Source organism: Corythoichthys intestinalis, chromosome 6, assembly GCF_030265065.1.
Source record: "Corythoichthys intestinalis isolate RoL2023-P3 chromosome 6, ASM3026506v1, whole genome shotgun sequence".
Classification (NCBI taxonomy): Eukaryota; Metazoa; Chordata; class Actinopteri; order Syngnathiformes; family Syngnathidae; genus Corythoichthys; species Corythoichthys intestinalis.
In genome coordinates this window covers 29,148,919-29,169,241 of record NC_080400.1, presented here as the reverse complement: position 1 = coordinate 29,169,241, position 20,323 = coordinate 29,148,919, and the positions used below count along the sequence as shown (strand labels likewise).

Below are 20,323 nucleotides of genomic sequence, written 5' to 3'. Positions count from 1 at the left end.
GGGCGACAAAACACGAAAAAACACAAGTAACAAGTGGCCATGACACTGTGCTGTCATTTTAATCTGTTTGAGCGGGGCATGTGCGTTAATTGCGTCAAATATTTTAACGTGATTAATTTAAAAAATTAGTTATCGCCCGTTAACGCGATAATTTTGACAGCCGAAGATTTTTTTTTTTTTTCCAAAGGGTTCGGTAATGCACATGTAAAACTCACGGGGTTCCGTACCTTTAGCAAGGTTAAGAACCACTGGTCTAGACAATGTGGTAGTGAACTAGATGACTAGAAATAAAAACTTGCCAGTTCTCTTTGTGGAGGTTGCGTTGTTATTGATGTTGGCAGCCACTCCCTTGGCTTTAGTGATACAGTGGTGCAGCAGTGCTGGTAGACTCTCAGACCCAGCAGCAGCGTCACTAGCCCCACCTAGAGGGTCCCTGAGGTGAGCACACAGAAAAGGAGAGAAAGAGAGAGACAGACAGAGAGAGAAAGAGGCACAGCACACGACGTCCGCGCATTAATCAAATACTCCATCCCACAGTAGAGTAAAAACACACATTAAAGGCGGCACACCGGCATCACTGCTACTGAGAGGTCTGAAAACTCCACATACTATATTAGCACTGATGGATGATAAGCATTAAACACAATGAGGCAGGATAGAAGACAGAGAAACAGTTGACATAAACTTGAAGCAGTCATTACATGAACGACCCAATTCCCAAAGTCGTTTGCTTTATTAAAATTTACATAAGTAAAATCATATAACTATAGTTTGGTTCTAGTTTTAAGGTTTGGGTCTTTACATAGCGACTGCTTCAGAAAAATAAAATTAATCACCTCTCATTAAAGGAAAAAAATGAATATTTCTAGTAAGGATGGATGTTGGGACGGAGGTATATTAAGCCTAAATATTTTAATTCTAGGAATGACACACAATTTAATTGATCGAAAAATCATTGGAATTGTATTTATTAAAAGATTTAAAATGGAAAATAAAAATGTCTAGTCTAGTGTAATCACAACGTGGGGATCGGAATCTTGCTGGCGCGCAATGCATTGAGTTGACAAGTGGCTGATTTGCTTTGCGATGTGGTGTTGAAATACAACAATAGATATACCTTCTCTAGTCAGTCTTATTCTCCACCATATTTTTTGTACTGAACACCACATGTCAACATTCACAGTGCAAGGGGGAAAATTATGTGAACCCCTGGGCTAATGAGTTAGTAAGAAGTCAGCTAACCAAAATCTATTGGACTATACTCTATATCTACTGTATATCACTCAATACCCAACAAGAATTGCCATTCTAGTGACTTTAGATGAAAATGAGATATAATTTCATGTCAATTTTATGCTGGTACCTCCAAAGTGTTCACATACTTTTTCCTTGCAACTGTATGTGCCTTGTGATTGGATAGCGACTACTGTATGTCCAAGATTGTACCACACCTCCAGCCCAAAGTCAGCTGTGTAATAACCAGCTGATGGATGGCCATTTTCACAAATTACGGGACAAAAATGAATTGCAAACCAGCAAAACTGCCGCCCACACGTCCTGAACAAAAGCCCATCCTCGAAACACAATGAATACACCTTTAATTAATACATTTCCAACCTGAGCAAAAATGATCCAGTTAGTAAATTTGCACTGATTTATAGTTAAGGATCTGTTGTTGCAGCATGCTTTGAAAGCTGCAACACACTAACATTTCATTTGAGACTCAAGTTAGAACCAAAGGGCCTCCTTGAGTGTTCAGTGAGGTCAGGTTCTGCAGGCCCAAATGGAATAACAGATCTTTTTAAAGATGGCGTCGGTCTATTGCTGCTGTGGAGAAAGAGAGCGAGTGGCATTAGCGGAGAAAGGGGGTGGAAGACAAATTGAGGGGTTCTGTGGCGAGCTGTCTTAAAACGCAGCACGTCTTCCATATAGACATGAACACTGTACAGCACACGTTGATCGACATGAACACTGCAGTACAAGAGGCTTCACCATGCTGACGAAAGGAGATGGAAGGAAGAGGAAAATGGCCGTTAAGAAGGACGAGTCACATGACGGGAAAGGAGGAGGATGGCCATTAAAGACGGTCACATGACGGAAGAAAAAAAAGCACAAATGTGACAGAGAAGTCAGGTTTTCTTGTTATTTGTTTGGTCATATAGAGAGAAGTTTAGAGAATGCATGCATGGCATTTTGCACATGGAACAAATCTTTAAAGGGGAATACTCCTTTCTATCATTCAAGTGCGTCCTCTATTGATTCAAGGCTGCTTTTTCATTATTCATGCGCAGGTAAACATGTCAAGCAAAGCCACACGCAAGCCTTAATGGCTGCAGCTTGTGCTGCAGCAGGCTTAAGGTGACTTAGCACTACGATTGACAAATGCACCCTGCGGCCATGATGATTACAGTATTAACATTAATGTCGCTCACTTGAATCTAGCACAGAGGCACCACCCAAAGCGATTCCCCTTTAAAGGAGAGAGTGATTCGAGCCCTCCACCTGCTGACCCCCTCCCCTCTCAAACATGGGTCCGACCCTTACCTATTGCGGCGTGGGGGGCCGGGTCACAACGCTGCCCAGATAGCTGAGATCAATCAAAGACAAATCAGGTAAGACCCTCGCCCGCTAGCAAACAGCAGTCATACACTGCCACCACTTCCCCCTTTGGGGACCACCAACCACGTGCACCTGCCCGTCCTGGCTTGATGGTTAGTGTGAGAGGCCACTAAGAGCATGGGGCAAATACTTAGCATTGTTTATGTAATTGTTGCATACGGGATTATTGCGCTATTATCGGTAATTGGTAAGTTTTTTAATCAAGAATACTAAATACAATATGAAGACGAAGAAAGCCATACTAAAAACACCTGCAGGGGGCCCAGGATGCAAACAATGTCACCTACTTACACCTATCAATACGTTCCTGACTCAAAAGCGTTTTTGAAACCATTATTCATTACATTTTAAACTGCGTTGCGAAAGTTAGGGGACGTATTACTGTATGTTTCAACTTTGTAATTAACCAGTGACCCCACTGTACATCATGTCTCCACTTGAGCATTTTGGTGTTTACACATTATGCTCCCATCACTACCATACATTGTTTTTACACTAAAGAATGTTAAAAGTGTCTACATGTAAAATGTTGCTGAGAAAACCCTCAATTTTCATTATGTTAACTTTTACAAGGTACTTCAAATATGGGTCAGTTTAACACAACTTTTGTATGTTGTAATTGGTTTATTTAAACTGTGGGATTCACTCTAAAAAAATCTTTGACATTGCATTTGATTTAATTGATATCTCATCTATTCTAAGTTCTCAGTTTTATTCAAAATTTGTGCTAGCAAAAGTAGTTGTGGATTTAAATTGACTTTTCACATGACAAAGAAACTAATTGTGGATTTAAATAGACTGTTCACATGACAAAGAGACTAATTAAGATATAAATATGCGTGCTCAATGCAATTACATGCCTTCTGCATATTAAGGAGCAATATGCGTCCTAATTACATCTAAATTGAGCCATTTAATTCATATTTACTTGGAATATAAAGCAGACAGGGAGAGACTATTCTCGGGTGAAATGATCACCTACCCTGAGGCTGATATCTGGAGCTGGGAGGGCTCTGAGGGTAGCATCTCCTCCTCTGTCCTTCTCTGGGACGGCCTTTGCCCGAAAACATCCCTGCCTTCCGGCGGGGGAGAAGGGGACTGCGAGGGGTAACTGGCTGCCGTGGAGGCGTAGGACATGTGGGCTGCCTGGTAACTGGAGCTGGCCTGCTTGTCGCCCTGACTCGGAGTAGGAGAGGCAGTCAGGGAGGACCTCCGGGAGAAGGTGGCCGAGGGCTGCAGGGTGAGCTCGGGCATCTCCAAAGACCGAGAGGTGCGGAGGATGCCGGGGCGTGGAGGTGGGCGCACTAGAATATCTGGAGAACCCGGCTGGGTGCTAAGGGGGCTTTGAGAGAGTGGGGACAGGCGTGATGGTTGAAGTACTAAGGGGGGCAGGCTGGGGTCTGCTCGGCGCCCCGCCCTCGGGCTGAGCCAGGACTGGGGGCTACTACTTGGGGCTGTGCTTGGGCTCCCTGCGCGGGCTGCCGGGTCAGGGTAAGGCAACACTGGTACACCCACTCCGTGGGCCGTGTGTCTGAGCTGGCCGAGACTTTGGGCCTGTTGCATAGCTAAACGCCTAACTGGAGGGCCCGGGGGCCTGTCTCTGCCCGGGGGAGCCACAGGGACCTCCAGCTGCAGGAGTCTCGGACTTGTCGGATCCGTCAGGGGAGGCAGGTGGAGGCGACCGGGTGGGAGCGAGTGAGAGAGGTACGAGGGTGGGTCGGGCATGTCCGGATGATGTAAAGAATGGTGAGGGGGAAGCATGAAGCGTGGACCCTCCAGACCCAGGAAGGGTAACGCTTGAGGCTGCCAGCTGTCGGGTGAGCGAGGCGAAGGGCTGTGAGTGTGAGACAGAGAATGGCCAGACGCAGTGTACTGATGGTGCTCCACTTCTCCGCTCTCCTCAGGAATGGAGGGATAGCCAAAGGGCCCCTCAGAGGTGCCCGGGGGTGAGGACAGAGCGGAGCTATGTGGGCTAACGTCAGGCATGTAGAATGGTGGTGGTATCCCTGATTCGACGCGGCTGCCTAGATAACCATAGAAGGGGCCTTGGGGGAAGCCCCTGTAGCGGGCGGACGGGGCCTGCCCCGAGGCGTGAATTGCACTGCCCTCTGCAAAGCTCATACCTTCCATGGCCCTGTGCAGGTGGGGGCTGTAGGTGGGGGGCTGCGTGGACTCCAGGCTTGAGGACGTCGGAGAAAGCTGGGGCCTCAGCGTGGGCATGATAGGCGGCAGAGGGCCTGGGTCGAAATCATTCTCCTCATCAGACTGTCGGAACTCGGGGTACAGATCGGATTCCTCCGCGAAGGGAAAGCCCTGGATGCGGCGATGAGGCGGGCTGGTTTCCATGACGAAGCGGCCATCGGGGCCTCGGCATATCAACTCGATTGGCGTGGTGACTTCCGCTTCGTGCTTGGACACGCTGTACTTCTTGCTGGCTATGGCACGCTTGGTTTTCTTGTAGAAGGAAAGCTCCTTGTCCTTCTCCCGCTGAGGGCTGGGCAGCTTCCTGACATACAGACCAGGACCATGGGAGCCCTCAGAAGAAATGGAGCGCGGCCGAGATGGTGGGGAGCTCTCCGGGCTTATTTTCCCTGATGACAACCTGACATAGAGAGGGGCAGAGATTGTTTAATCAAAAATGTGCGAGGGAAAAGGTGGAAATCAGGCTTCACGCACACAGAAAATGGGAGACTGTTCTCTCCCTTGCTATCAAAGTCAGCATATGCCTGAATCTTGGATGTCTCTGAAAGATTATCCAAAGTGATTTTTTCTGTGGTGCTGTTTATGTTACACTGATTTTTGCTCCCCAATCTGTTTGGGAAATGGTCAAGGCCAGCAATCATAAGTGTTCAAACTGTTTGATATTTACAATGAATTAATCAGCGGATTACGAGATAATGACATGAAACAAAATAAGAGCTAATTTAGAAACACACTGAAGCAGTGTAGACACCTATAATCAATCAGAATTGAAACATTTTCCCTTTCCTTGCAGTCAAAAGCTACAAAGACCTGATTGTCATCTGTCTATAAAAGGTTATTCTGAGTAATTACCCTGGTCCAATTAAAAAAAAAATGGTTTGCATCGATGCAAACACTTGTTCTTACATAACTTTGTTGTACTACATCTAAATCTGACCTTTTTACCCTGTAAAGTCTTTTTTTTATTTATTCTTTTTTTTTTAAACAAAACATGATTTAATATTTTTTTGCAATTCAAAATGTTTGCAAAGTAGTATTTATGCAAAAGTAGGTATATAGCTGGCAATTAAAAATATCCCAAAAATAAAGATATGTAACAAAATAACACATTTTAGGACATGTTTTAGACAACTGCAGATACAGGAGACTAAAAATACAGAAAACGTGACATGTGCTGAACTGATCTGCTGCTAAAGTGCTCCAATATGTGAATATCAGTCAACTATGACAAGCTAAAGCAATTCAGAAAATGTATTTAACTATGCAACGGACTGAAAAGTTAAACCAGTATAGGGTGGAAATTAAAGATGCAACTATACCAGTATCGGCGGGGGGGGGGGGGGGGGCGATCCCGCCCGAAATGGTGGAATCAGTATCGGAGAGTACCAACAAAGAGGGCACCGATACCATGTACCGGTCCTGTATTATAACACTTGACCGCAGCCATTCTTTTCTTTTGACGCTCACTACACTCTCTGTTGTGTGATGACGCGTGATCCCTTTGCATGCCAAGCAGCTATCGCTATTGGCATGCTCCAGACCAATGAGAGCAGGCAAATAGCTGCTCTTAACCAATGCCGGGGCAGCTTTTTCATATGTAGGAAATACAAACTACGAGAAAAAAATGTAGGCGGTCTGGAAATATTTCAGCTTATGATCTCCTCCAAGTACAAGGGCTGCATGCAAGCTTTGCGGCCTGAAAGTTTTGAGAGGTGGAGTTAAATCGGCCAGTTTCAATACCTCGAACCTGATAAAACATTTGAAGACGAAATGTGAACACAAAGAGTTTGAGGCTACAACAGCAGCAACTGCTACCAAGAAAAAGGTCAGCTCACTTATTCTACTTTACTTTTATTGCCTTTTACTGAAAGAAATGCTGCAGTAATTTTAGACCTTTTTCAAAAGTAGGGTTGCCACCTTTCAGAAATAGAAATAAGGGACGCCCCCTTCGCGCCCAAAGCGATACAGGCGACGAAAAAAAGTTACATCCCCAAAAATCCTAAAATGTATAGAAATTATCTATTCATATCCGTATTGGTTCATTGCAGAACACAACTTTTTATTCCCAATTCGGAACGATTCCTTATTTCAAAGCACGGGTGGCAAGCCTATTCAAAAGTGCTGTAGAAGTAAGCAAAGTAAGCTAAGCTAAGCTAAGTGGCTAAGTGTGTGTTGCTGCTGGTGCACAGAGAGGGAGGCTAAAAGAGAGACAGGATGCTGTGCTCATTTTTTCCCCCTATAAGTTCATGAAAATTGCACTGTTTGGCCTTTGAGAGCGAACTCAGGGTTTAAAAAAGTTTTTTCATTATTCATTCATTGTATTTTTACTTTCTTATTGTTGGTTTAGTATTATACATGTTTTAATTTCACGAATTTAGCACTATTTTGGCCTTTGTTTTATCTAACTATTGTCACCTACACCAGGTATGCAATAAAAAGTTCTACTGGATTCACTTTGTATACATATACATACATACATACATACATACATACATACATACATACATACATACATACATACATACGTACGTATAAATTTCAAACAAAGTGGTATCGGTACTGTATCGGTATCGGCCGATACGGCACAGCCAGGTATCGGTATCGGGCCATAAAATGGTATCGGTGCAACACTAGTGGAAATATATGAAAAATATTTATCCAATATTACTAATAAGAATATAAAAAATGCCGATTGTATGAGGGCTCCAGCATTCAGGAAAATAATGGCAGAATTGAAATCAGCAACCAAAAATTGAATCAGTTAAAAAAAAAAAACATAGGAGACAACATGAAAAAAAAATGTTCGCCAGTGTTATCCTATTATGTGTCAAGCCAGTCAAATTCAATGTTTAACATGTTCCGTATTTACCATAATAAATATGAATGGTCTGAATAAAATAAAAAATTATCCTAACTAGTCTACTGTCATTGACATTTGGTTTCTGAAATGGCTATCTAGGGTGTAGTGTTGGTCATGTCTAGTACACCACACACTCTTACCCTGTGATCATGCATGTGAATACTCTCAATAATCCAGGCTCTTTCATCCAGAGGGAAATTCTGCTAAATTCTGCTTGTCTTAGAAGACCTTTAACCTCCGAGCACGCTTCATCGGCTCATACACATATGCTGCATTGGACAGCTCTAGCTTGTGCGTTGGTGTGTAAATCCATCTATTAAGCCTCAACGATGAGTGGTTATAAAGAACAGTGTTGGGTGACTATAGATTGGTAGACAGGAGAGGAGCTAACAAACAAAGCAGGGATGATGCTACAAAAAAGGCATCTAGCTAGCCAGGCCTTCGTCTGCCCACCCCAGGAGCAGCATGGCTATTGTATAGTACATGCATTATAAAGTGTCGCCACATGCAAAAGCAACACAACAACAACACCAAAAACAGGTCATGTGTGTATGAAAACATGCATGCCAGGCCAGTGCAGTGCAGCACACTCACAGGGGGCTGGCGGGCGGGGGCAAGAAAGTGCTCCTGGCAGGCTCGTCCCAACAGGGCTCTACCCCTGGCAAGGGGGTGAGAGGAGGCCTGCGGCGGGAGACAAACAACATGGGCCTGGTTCATATTGAATGGTGTAAGGAAGGTACAAGGAGGACTGCTCGCATCCTCATACTTTTCAAACTTTATAAATGAGTCATTTTTTTTTCTCCAGTTGCTGTGCACCAACGTCTACATTTCCCCCCCACAGACAGATGATTACACACATACTGTACATTAAAATGTGCAGTTAAACAACAAAAAAAGTGTTGAACACTGAGAGTCATGCAGAGAGCAGACAGTGTTTGAAGTTAAAGAACACACATGGATATACAAAATAAGTACACACACATACACTGCTGCTTTGCCACTCCTGCTAATGTGCGCTGCAAATGCTGATCAGGCTGCTTTGAACTCCTAATCTGCCCGTGGTCTGCACACACTCAAGTTTTCGAGCACCTCCTAAAAGTGTCACCTAGTATATTAGTTTAATATAGGCATACTGTGTATTTTGTATGGGATTATTTCTACTTCAGTGCAACTGCACATACTCATATCCTGTGAATATGCAGATTGTTTTTTCAAATTATGGCAGAATATATTATTTTTATGTCAAAGAAAAAATGTTGAATATTTTTTCTTTTCTCCCTTTTTTTAAAGTAATAAACAATTGGAAACATTTACCATTTATTGAAAAAAAATGGTGCTAAAGAAATGCCAATATCACCAAAATCAGCATCTCTTTGGCATTACTTACGGGGATTCCACACTTTTCCTGAAGTGCGTCACAGACAAGGGAGGATCTGAAGAACACAGACATTCACAGTTAACATTTTATGTTGCTAGACACAGAGGTTAGTCTTGGTTAGTTGCAGACCGACCCGGTTTGCGCTTAAGCTTGCGGCGGTGCTGCTTGTTTACGAAGCACGCCGCTAGCGTGCTGAACAGCACGGCCGCTGCTAGAAAACAAATGGTTGCAACCACGCCTGCAACCACTGGGCGAGCTAGACCCTCATCGGCTACCTCCGCAGGGGGAAAAGGATCTGGAAGCCAGAGTGGAAAGGTTAGAAAGTACGTCAAGTCAGTGAAACAGCCTTTTTATTGTACTAACCTGTGCTGGACACTCCCACTACATTGCTGCTCTCGCTGATCAGGTCTTCCATGACTGCCATCACTCGAAATTCATACCAGGACTCCTGATGTAAAGCAGAAACATGAACACAAGGTCTTTATCTTCTCATTATCATCGCACGGCAAAAAAACAGTTTTACCTGAACCAGGTCTCTGGCGACAATTTCAGTTTCAGTGGACGGAATCAGGTCATCCAGGGTCTCCCATCGCTCCCCAAGACGGAACTCCATGATATAGCGGTTGATGGGCGAGGAGTGGTTGCCCGGGGGGAGCCAGGTGAGCAGGACGCCGTGCTGAGTCCGGTTGGCGGTGAGGCACCGTGGTGGGGTAAGAAGCACCAGTGGTTCTGGGGTACCCAGGGGAGAGCCTGGCTCACAAAGTAAGAGAGCATTCTGGATTATGTGTGTGCGAAGTACTAGTATGTCCTTGCAAATGTAGCATTCATTGTAACTAATAGAGTTTAATGTGTAGAACATTAAAAATTGCATGTCTTATGGCAGAATAAAATTATTTTTATGTAAAGACATAACCCACTACTATGGGCATCCCAGTGTAAAGAATATTATTTAATAAACAGAAAAACTGAGAATTTCACTTTTCCGATGTGTGGAGAAAAATGTAAATAAAAGCCATTATTGCATGAAGTAGTCACCTGACGAAAGGGCAAACATTTTATCACTGCTAGTACTACTTTAGCCAATCAAATGTGATTATCCCAGATTGTCTGCTCTTCTTCACGACGTCATTAACATGCATTATCACACGCACTAGTGCATGATTTTATCACAGTGTGATAAAATTACCTGATCTCACAAAATGGCTGCACTTGTAACTAGTGTCTTTTTTGTGTTTAAACATTATTTTCTCCATTATGAGAGGTCTAGGATATTTGAAATTTGCATTCTAAATACTTTAAGCAACCATCTTTCACAAAAAGGTCATTCATCATCGGTGTTGTTTCTCACTTTAATTTTATTTCACATTTTATGTATCGAAATTTTCTGACATTAAGCTTCCTCTTTTTCCCCACATTTTGAAACCTGTTGCTTATGTGTTAGTGTTATTTGTGGAATTTTTTTTACAGGCTAAGGAGGGGCATGTTATTTGGTGTAAATATCCCATAATACAACATGGACACCTGCTGATGATAGTCCATCGCTTCTTATATTTGGGGGAAAAAACGGTGGGTGCGGCTAATAGTCAGGTGCGCCTTATGGTCCAATAATTCCTATTTGTATTATCTTGTCTACAAGTGTTTTTGACTTCAGCTAAGTAACCAACAAATAACACACATAAGAATATAATGTATTTTCATTAATTAATGAGTAGTTCTAAGCAGGCTAAAGTAATGATGAACTCATTCTCTGCCATTGATGGCAATAAAAAAATATCATTTTGTAACCGCACTAGAGGGCAGTATATTACATTAAGCAATTACAAAATTAAATGCTGTATACCGGACACAGTTTCTATGCCAACATTAAGAGTGCTGATGGCCACTGAAGCCGAAGCCCACCTGCAGTGTGGACTGTCACAACTTCGCTGAATGGGCCAGTGCCCAGTTTGTTTTGTGCCAGCACACTGAACTGATACTCTGTCCCAGGCTCCAGCCCTGGCACCAGCAACCACGTCTGAGCACCAGAAACCGGCATGGAATGCCAGTCGTGTGGACCGAAGTCCACTCTCTTTGACCTGCATGCAGAAAAGATAGAAAAGTCACACGTTACGTTTAAGTGGGACTCATAAGATTTTGATACACATAGTTTATGTTTATTGTTTGGCATTGCAAGTAGTTTTTGGCTGTGATTTATGTTTATTGTTTTTTTTACTGGCAGGAATCATGGTTAAAAATTGGACTGTACACACAAGTGACCTACTTACACCAATCCAACAGGGAAATAAGGTCACTAGCAAAGGCGAAACAGAAAGATATTCACCTGATTATAACTTCTTTTCCTTCTAACGCTGTAAAGAAAAAATAATGCAACCCCCAGAAGGACATCAAACTCTTATTGTTAATACCTTTATTGTTATGATAACACCATCAACAAGTTTGATTGTAGACAGTATTACATCATGTTCTCTTAAATTGCAACTATCATCCACAGAAGAAAAATAAGCAGATCCATGAAACACAAGCCTGCCTTTTCCTACCTGAAACAAAATATGCAATGACTGATTGCATGCTGTAGGAACACATGCTGCCCCAAATTCCCGATGTCGTATAATCAAAAATAAATGCCGCCCTGAAAAACGCCTAAATTTCCTATGAATAAAAAAACCACATACGTTTTACATGATGTTTTAAACGGTATGTCAACAACTTAAAATAACAAGCGCCTCGTTCAAATAAACACCTCCCTTTTCTCATCAGGCTAATAAACAGATAGTGCTCCTGGCACAATTAAGTGATTACTGTGTATCCATTTCAAAATATCTGACATTATTTAAATAAACACCTTAACACTTGTTGAACATATTCACCTTGCCCTAATTCTATCCATCCATCCATCCTTATCTGCCGCCTAATCCGGGGTCAGGTCGCGGGGTCTGCAGCCTTAGCAGGGAAGTCCAGTCTTCCTTCTCCCCAGCCACTTCAACCTGCTCCTCCGGTGGGATCCCAAGGCATTCCCAAGCCAGCTGAGAGACAGTCTCTTCACCGTGTCCTGGGTCGTCCCTGTGGCCTCCCGTTGGTGGGAACACCTCTCCAGGGAGGCGTCAAGGAGGCATCCAAACCGAATGCCCGAGCCACCTCAGCTGGCTCCTCTCAACACGGAGGAGTAATGGCTCAACCCTGAGTTCTTCCCGGATGACCGAGCTTCTCACCCTCTCTCTAATGGAGAGCCTAGACACCCTTTGGAGGAAACTCATTTCGCCGCTTGTATCTGGGATCTTGTTGTTTTGGTCACGACCCACAGCACGTTGATCGACTGGTCAGTCGAGAGCTTCCCCCTTTGGCTCAGCTCCTTCTTCACCACAATGGACCAGTACAGAGTCCGCATCACTGCAGACGCTGCACCGATCCGCCTGTCGATCTCCCGGTTCCTCCCACCCTCACTCGTGGAATAAAATCCCCAAGATACTTGAACTCCTCCACTTGGGGCAGGATCTCATCCCCGACCCGGAGAGGGCACGCCACTCTTTTCCGACTGAGGACCACTGATTCGGATTTAGAGGTGCTGATCTTCATCCCAACTGCTTCACACTCGGCTGCAAACAGCTCCAGTGAGAGTTGGAGATCACGATGAAGCCAACAGCACCACATCATCCGCAAAAAGAGATGCAATGCTGAGGCCAACAAACCAGACCCAAGAAATGCTTTGGCTGCACTTACAAATTCTGTCAATAAAGGTTATGAACAGAATCGGTGACAAAGGGCAACCTTGGCGGAGTTCAACCCTTACTGGGAACGAATCTGACTTACTGCCAGCAATGCATACCAAACTTTGGCACCGGTCATACAGGGACCGAACAGCCCTTACCAAGGGGATAATTACTTACAGAGATAAGAGAAAAAATTTTTTTCCTGGAACAAATATCTTACTTAACTCAAGTGACTATTTTTGATAATTAGGAAATAAAAAATATTGACTCACATATTATAAATTATTATAATATTTTTATTATTTTGTCTAATATAGTATTTAATTTAATATTATTTATATTTTTTTATGTGTATACAGTGACTGACAAAAGTCAGTACACCTCTCGCATTTCTGCAGATGTTTAAGTATATCTTTTCATGAGACAACACTGACAAAATAACAGCTTACAGACCCCAATCACCAACGTCACACAATCACGTGATCGCTGTACTGTGCCGCCATATTGTCCGTCATTGTGTGTCCGTATTGTCATTGATCGTAGTTTCTAAAGGTGGATTCACTTGCAAATTATGGAAGCCCCGGTGCTTTCAGACGCTGTAAACTCATCGGATGAGTTCCATAAAAGCCGTTATTTGGAAAAGCTTCGGTCGATCCAGTCGCCAGATCCATATTTGATGCCCAAACCGATGTTTCCTCCCGTCCGGTCCCGTCCCGTGCGTCAGAGCTCGTCCTGAGACCACAAAATTTCCAATCATACTCGAGTCGGGTACCCAAAATCAGCACCGGCCCGAATTTAAACCTACATTTGGTCAGCTGAGCGTCACCGTTGTCACGATTGTAAAATGAAACTTGATCGACAACGGGCCGGTGTGTGCCGAAAAATAGCTGCCCCGTGTGAAATGTCCACCCTGACGGGAGCGCTTGTTTATGACGCTTTATTGACGTGAAAACATCAAATGTTTTCATGGACGCATTACAGTAATGGATTTACGACTGTAAGATCAGTTTCAAATAATTAAATTATACAAAATATTAGTACTGTATTTTAGTAACAAATCGTGGACTGGGCCACATAACCATCTTTGAACAGAAATGTATTCGTCTACAGGTTTTCACGACCATATCCCAATGACAATCACACAGGTATGACATTTATTAGTTCAAGCAGAGTAAAATAATACATTATTCACGGTACAAGAAAGTCGTTTCCGTGCGGGCGCTCCCGTCAGGGGTTACATTTCACGCAGGGCGGCTATTTTTCGGCACAAAACCTGTTGTTGCGCTCACCTTCTTGCTGCGCGACCGTGGCGACGAGCTTCTTAGTCTCCGTCTGATGATGTCTGCGATCGTGTTGGCATCATATTGATGTTTTCACCGCTGTCTAACGGCTTTCGACACAAACGCATCATGGACCGAGATAAAACAAACCGTGCTGCTTTCGAGATTTACCCTTTTAACAATGGGCACACAGCAACTACTAAAATGACTGTTTATCTTCTCTGTTACTGCAACCAACCACCACACATGCCTTCACCATTTTGATTAATCAATGTTAACGATTGTCAGGAAGGTTTTTGGATTCGTTTACTAGGCGGTGATTCTTTATACAAGCAGAAAAACACGCAGTAATAGGAGAAATGTACGTAGCGGTAATATGTAAACACGATGAACTGACGGACAATATGGCGGCACCAGTCAGGGGGGCGGAGATGTGACATCACGTGATTGGGGTCTATATAATAGAGTAAATTTATTTTCCCCTCAAAAGAAGCCAAAATATAGCCATTAATTTCTAAACCCCTGGCAACAAAAGTGAGTACACCCCTTAGAAACTACGTACATCCCTAAATGTCCAAATTGAGTACTGCTTGTCATTCTCCCTCTAAAATGATGATCATGTGATACGTTCCAGGAGTGCTGTCAGCATTGCTGCAGAGTAGGGGTGTGACAAAATATCGAAATGGTGATTTATCGTGATACTTTGTATCCCAAATATTTATCGATATGCTCCTGCCAAGAATCGAGATATTGTTTTAAAAAGGTGTCAATGTTTAAAAAAAATAAAAAATAAAAAAAAAAAGAAACCAATAAGTTGCTACCAAAATCTTCCACCATGATGGTGTCTCAGGTAACTGTAAGGCTGCCATTGATGGTCCTCGATGCCCAATCCATTTAGACTGGGTACGTTCGATCATTCGAAACCGGAGTATTAGCAGTCGTTCTGTCCGATTTTCGGGGCGTTTACAGGTCACTTGCTGTTCATTTATAGGTCATTTCCTGTTGAGTTTGAGTCACTGCCTAATCATTTTAGTGATTCCCAGGTCACTTCCTGTTCTGTAACTTAAAATAAACAGGCAGTGACCCATAAAGTACCCCAAAATCATCAGGAAGTAACTGAAAATCAACAGGTAAATGACCTTAAAGGGCCCAAATTACTTCATTGCCTGGCATTGGCTGCCAGTGACGGCCATAGACGTTCAATCCGTTTGAAGTTGTCAAGTGGTGTAGTGGTCTTCTGAAGACAGTACACAAGAAAGCCCGCAAACAGTTTGCTGAAGGCATGTCACATGGATTACTGGAACCATGTCCTATAGTCTGATGAGACGGGGGGACTTTCTTGTGTACCATCTTCAGAAGAGGCTTCCTCCTGGGGTGACAGCCATGCACACAATCCATTTTGACTGGGAGAGCTTGCAGCTATCATTCTCCCAGTCAAAATGGATTTGACATCTAGCGCCGTCAACGGCACGCAAACCTGAGTAAAATAAATCCACTATAAAAAGTTACTAAGTTGAAAAAAAATAAAAACTGAAATGCTGTCAGTTTATTGATGTTATTGCTCACCAGTGTTGGGAATAACGCTGTTATAAATAACAGCGTTATTATTTTCTGTAGCGGGGTAATCTAATTATTTTTTCCGCGGTTACAACGCCATTACCGTTACCGACGGACAAAAGCGGTGCGTTACTTTGAATAAATTGAAGAAACTACCAGCCGTAGTGAGTCTACTCTGCTCTGTTTATTTGTTATCCAAGACTTGGGATGCGTTCAGTTTCGAGAATAGCGCACGTGTTTTGTTTTGTGCTTTTTCTTAGCAAAGATATACTACACAGCACCTGCTGGCATGTTTCTTTAATAGCACATATAACTTCAACATTAACACAAACGTACTGCTCTCGGCAGGCCATGTCTCTAACTCACTCCCGCATCATGTGAGCAAAACAATATTGGCGCCGTGTGCACTTTAGGGTGCCTCGGATAATTCTGTGTCAGAATATTACAGCACGTACTTCTTATGACTTCAGGCTGTTTGTCCCTGCTCATTCAATTAAACAATGCTTTCCAAAGCTTGCTAACGTTTCTGTTTTTGCTACACCTGAAAGCTAGCCTTGTTCCCATCCCCCACTGTCAGCCAGCAAGAATGCTGCTTCCATCTTGAGGACGGCAGATGCTTTGAGGGTGACAGGAGGAATAGGGGGACGAGGCTACCTGAATGCACCACCTGGATAGATGCGATGGAAGTGATTGTGATTGGCTGAGGGTTAGAGTCATGTGGCATGGTACAGTAAGCCACTCAGAGCCGTCGTTTTCACACACAAACCCGAACAGCGCGTGCAGCAAACACACACACGCAAAACAAATGCAGAGGGATATGATGGCAGAGAATTCAGAGGAAAATTTGTCGTTTACAAGGTGGAGATATAAACACTATTTCAAGTCAAAATACTTGAAGTACAGTAGGCTATGTCTACTTGACCAGTAGGTAGCACTCAGGTTGGGAGAGTTAGATTTAATTGATTAAACTCACCTTATATCGTTTACTGCTGATTGTTATTGTATTATATTGTATAAGGTTTATTTTTGTTGCACTTCAAGTGTAGGATAAATCTGTTGCTGGTGAGGTGCAATGAATATTACAATGTTCTATAACACAACTATCTGTCTGTTCTTCTCTATTAGACTGACTCGAATACTGCTCAGAAAATTTCAAATTCTTTGACATACAACAACTTATTTTTAAAGTAACGGAAATAATTACTTTCCTTGGTAACTAGTTACTTTTACTATAGAGTAATTCAGTCACTTACTAAGTTACTTTTTGGAAGAAGTAGTGAGTAACTATAATTTTTTTAACCCTTTAATGCCAGCAATATGAAGCAATCACCAGAGAATCCCAAAATTTGAAAAATAAGGTCCTAATGATACCTTTTTTTTCAAATTTGGAAAAAGAAAAGTCAAAATGAATATGTGTAATAAGCGCTCAGATATCTATGACCCTTGCTAAATCCTGTTTGTTTTTTTCATGGAACCTGCAGATGCATGTGTTGACTTGCATCCATCTATTTTTTTTCAAAAAGAAATGTCAAAATTCTGAATTAGTCTCAAAATCATGAAATTGTAGGTGTATCAAATGTGATACATTTGGCAACATAGGGTTAAAGTAACGTGCCCAACACTCTTGCTCACCCACAGACTCAATACTTAAGCCAATTCAAACTGAATCTTAACAATCAAAATAGCAGCATACAAACAGTACCTGAATTAAATCAATGGTAAATAAACATCACGAGTGGCTGTTTGTGATGAAACAGGAATCCACATGCAACATTTCACAAGTACATGAGGAGCACTCACACTGGACCGTACCACACGGAAAAAGTCTGCTCGAAGCCGCCGTCGTAGCCCGGTTCCCAGGACACATTAGCGGAGGTGGTTGAGGGCACCACATGGATGTTGCCGGGAGCGTGTGGGCTGGTGCCTGAGTGGTTTACACACACATAGAAGCACGCAAACACAGACACACAAATCATAAAGCAGAGAAACAATGCCTAATGTGTACTCATCAGACCTGTGAGGCATAATGTTGTATTTATAATTCTCAGTGCACAGACTGATGATTTTACCAGGATTAATTACAATTATTAAGAGAAGAAAGCAGTTTCCTGGGAGGATGCCGATTTTTTACAAAAATAAAGCCTAAATGGTAAAATAATAAATAATAATAATAATATGAAGCAGGGGTACTTAATCGTACAGCTTGTTTGGGGGGCTCGTAAAGGATTTTTCGAATTCCTACCGAAAAGGACTGCGAAAAACAAAAGAAATAGATTTGGCCAATCGTAACTAAACACGCTTCAGCCGGTGCCAGGATTGTTGAACACTTTTTTGGGTGTTCCTCGTTAAATTAATCAATGGACAAAGGCAAGTGGATATAATTCCAGAGTGTCATAAAATGTGGATATGTTCAACTCGCTCGCAAAAAAACTTTAAAATTAGATATCTACATTTTTTTTTTTTTAAACTCAGAGTGTAATTCATTTGAAATATCACCTAAAGGGTCATTTTTATTTATTTACACAAGTTCTATTGTTTACATTTTTAAAAATAATAGAATAGACAAGTTTCCAAGGTACTTCCGCTTTACTTATGTCTGCCTACAACTTCCGTTTTCCATTTTTTTACCATTTACTTCAATGGCGCTGGAGTGGCATCACTCACTAAAAACCCTGAAAAACCACGATTTGAAAATACCGCATCCTTCTGCCATCTTGACATGGAAAGGCAACATAAAGAAGTGGCTGAGGGTGACCAAGTAAAATAATATCGTATTTTACTGACTCTATGGCAGTGGATGGAAATGCCATCGGGACGCTTGTAGGCATTCCAGTACCTGCACAGCCACAAAGTTGGATGTGTACACGAACACGAGAATTTTGTCTTCGTGAAGGTGGATGTAGAACCAAACCAGTCCCTCAATGCTCCGTACCACAAACCATGGGTGCTGGTAACACCGAACGTAGACGTTGAAACTGTACATGTATCGCGGGCGTCCTGTAGTTATGCTGCCGCTGTCTTCTGGAAGGTATGTGCTCCAAAAACACGAAACCTAAAATCTGGCGCATGAAACGACTTGTTGCCTTTGCTATTGATAATACGATGACGACTGTAACTATGAAGTTTAATAATTTTTACTACAACTACTGCTACTGCTGCTAGCCTGTTGCTAATCAGTACGTGTTAGATGACACCGCATAAATCCAAGTGTTACAAGTTTTTATTTGTTTGTTTACGGCTGGAAAACGCTGTTAGGCAAGGGGAGACAACTTGACTTGTATGCTGATGGACATTTATCGAGACTACATGCATGGTACTTTAATGATGGACGGATCAACTCCCGGAGGCGGCCGAGAGGCAGGGGCTGGGACAGACGATGGTTCGCCTCGCGGCAGACCGTCAGATCAATACTGGGATCCAACTACGAACTTTTTAACTGCAGCAACTTTAAGATACGCTATTGGAGCTGGAATTATCAAGAATAGCGGGAGAAAGCCCGTCTGAATGCAGCAGAGGGTCTCGTAATGTCGTGTGAAAGTTTGGCTCCCTTAAGCTCTGCTGTCTGATAACACATTCCTCGTATGCGCAACCGTCGTTAATATTTTTCTAATCATTTTATAAATTCAATTCAATATAAATTGTGATTAATCGACCTGTTTTGCACATGCACCAATCGTTTTAAATAAAACAATGGAATCACGTTGTCCAAATGTTTTTTTATTGCGATCATAATCTGCAATAAAAAAGAATTACATACTATTTTTGTTTATATGTACATACCTTGTAGTATTTCTTACAACAAAATCCATGTCAGCCCTTCTGCATTCGGGAAATGTAATACGTATATCGTGTAATTTCATTTTGGCCACTCAAGTGGCCGGCGTATCAATCTATACCTCTTTCAACACAGGCTAACAGATTGTTATAATTTTGTCCACGAATGATCAACGAGGTGATAAGAACAATTATACAATCTCAACATCGTGCTGAATCCATTTATGGAGATTCCGTGATTTCCTCTGCTTTAATTTTGCAGTTTTAACTATGTCAAAACACTGCTTACTTCAACCGTAATTCATGTTGTTTTTATGAACCGGAAGTTCGAGGCAGACATTGTCCAAGATGGCACCGCCCATATTACGCTCAGGAAACTTGTCTACAGAAGTTTTTTTCGTACCATTTTCCAGGGGCGTCACTAGACCTAACATAATACTGGGGTACTATGGGGCACTAGCGAGTGAGCAAAATCTGAAATAGGACTTTAAACTATATAAATAAAATCAAACCATTATACACGTTTTTGTAAAAAATTGACTTTTTTTGTTTTGTTTTTTTAGCCACCAGTATTCAAAATCAAAATTGGGACATCTCCTGTTGATAGTCAATTCACCTCTGCTCTTGCTCATCAACTTACATCTCTTTTTTACCTCTTCCTACACTCTGCTGCTCTACTTTGTCTGGACGGATATGGGCATATATCACTGTAACTGTTATGTAATTTATCAGTGTTTCTCAACTGGTAGGTAGTGACCTACCAGTGCTTTATGTTGCCTAGGTGGGTTGCCTAGCTTACCTCTCTCATTCCTCCTTGCTTATTTATCGTTATCCTTAGTTTATCTGGCACTAACCTGTAAAGCAGGTGGGAGGATGTAATTTGCACCGTCGACTGTATGATTGGCTGTTTGGCACTCGCACCGTAATATTGATGCTGCATTCACGT

At 42.4% G+C, this 20,323-nt stretch overlaps 1 protein-coding gene across 6 annotated transcripts in view; it reads right to left on the bottom strand.

The window, feature by feature from the left end:
- Positions 1 to 20,323, bottom strand: part of igsf9ba (immunoglobulin superfamily, member 9Ba) — a 126,444-nt gene that overhangs the window by 13,177 nt on the left and 92,944 nt on the right. For 3 of the 6 annotated variants that reach the window (XM_057838603.1, XM_057838599.1, XM_057838598.1), the window contains exons 11-19: positions 17,404 to 17,527; positions 10,959 to 11,134; positions 9,583 to 9,809; positions 9,423 to 9,507; positions 9,193 to 9,354; positions 9,069 to 9,114; positions 8,276 to 8,362; positions 3,602 to 5,221; positions 300 to 433 (exon numbers count right to left, since the gene is read on the bottom strand). In XM_057838603.1, the coding sequence (XP_057694586.1) occupies positions 300 to 433; positions 3,602 to 5,221; positions 8,276 to 8,362; positions 9,069 to 9,114; positions 9,193 to 9,354; positions 9,423 to 9,507; positions 9,583 to 9,809; positions 10,959 to 11,134; positions 17,404 to 17,527 (2,661 nt within the window). Of the gene's footprint in view, positions 1 to 298; positions 434 to 2,544; positions 2,588 to 3,601; positions 5,222 to 8,275; positions 8,363 to 9,068; positions 9,115 to 9,192; positions 9,355 to 9,422; positions 9,508 to 9,582; positions 9,810 to 10,958; positions 11,135 to 17,403; positions 17,528 to 20,323 lie in introns of those variants that run through there. The other 3 variants (XM_057838601.1, XM_057838600.1, XM_057838602.1) reach the window with 2 other exon arrangements.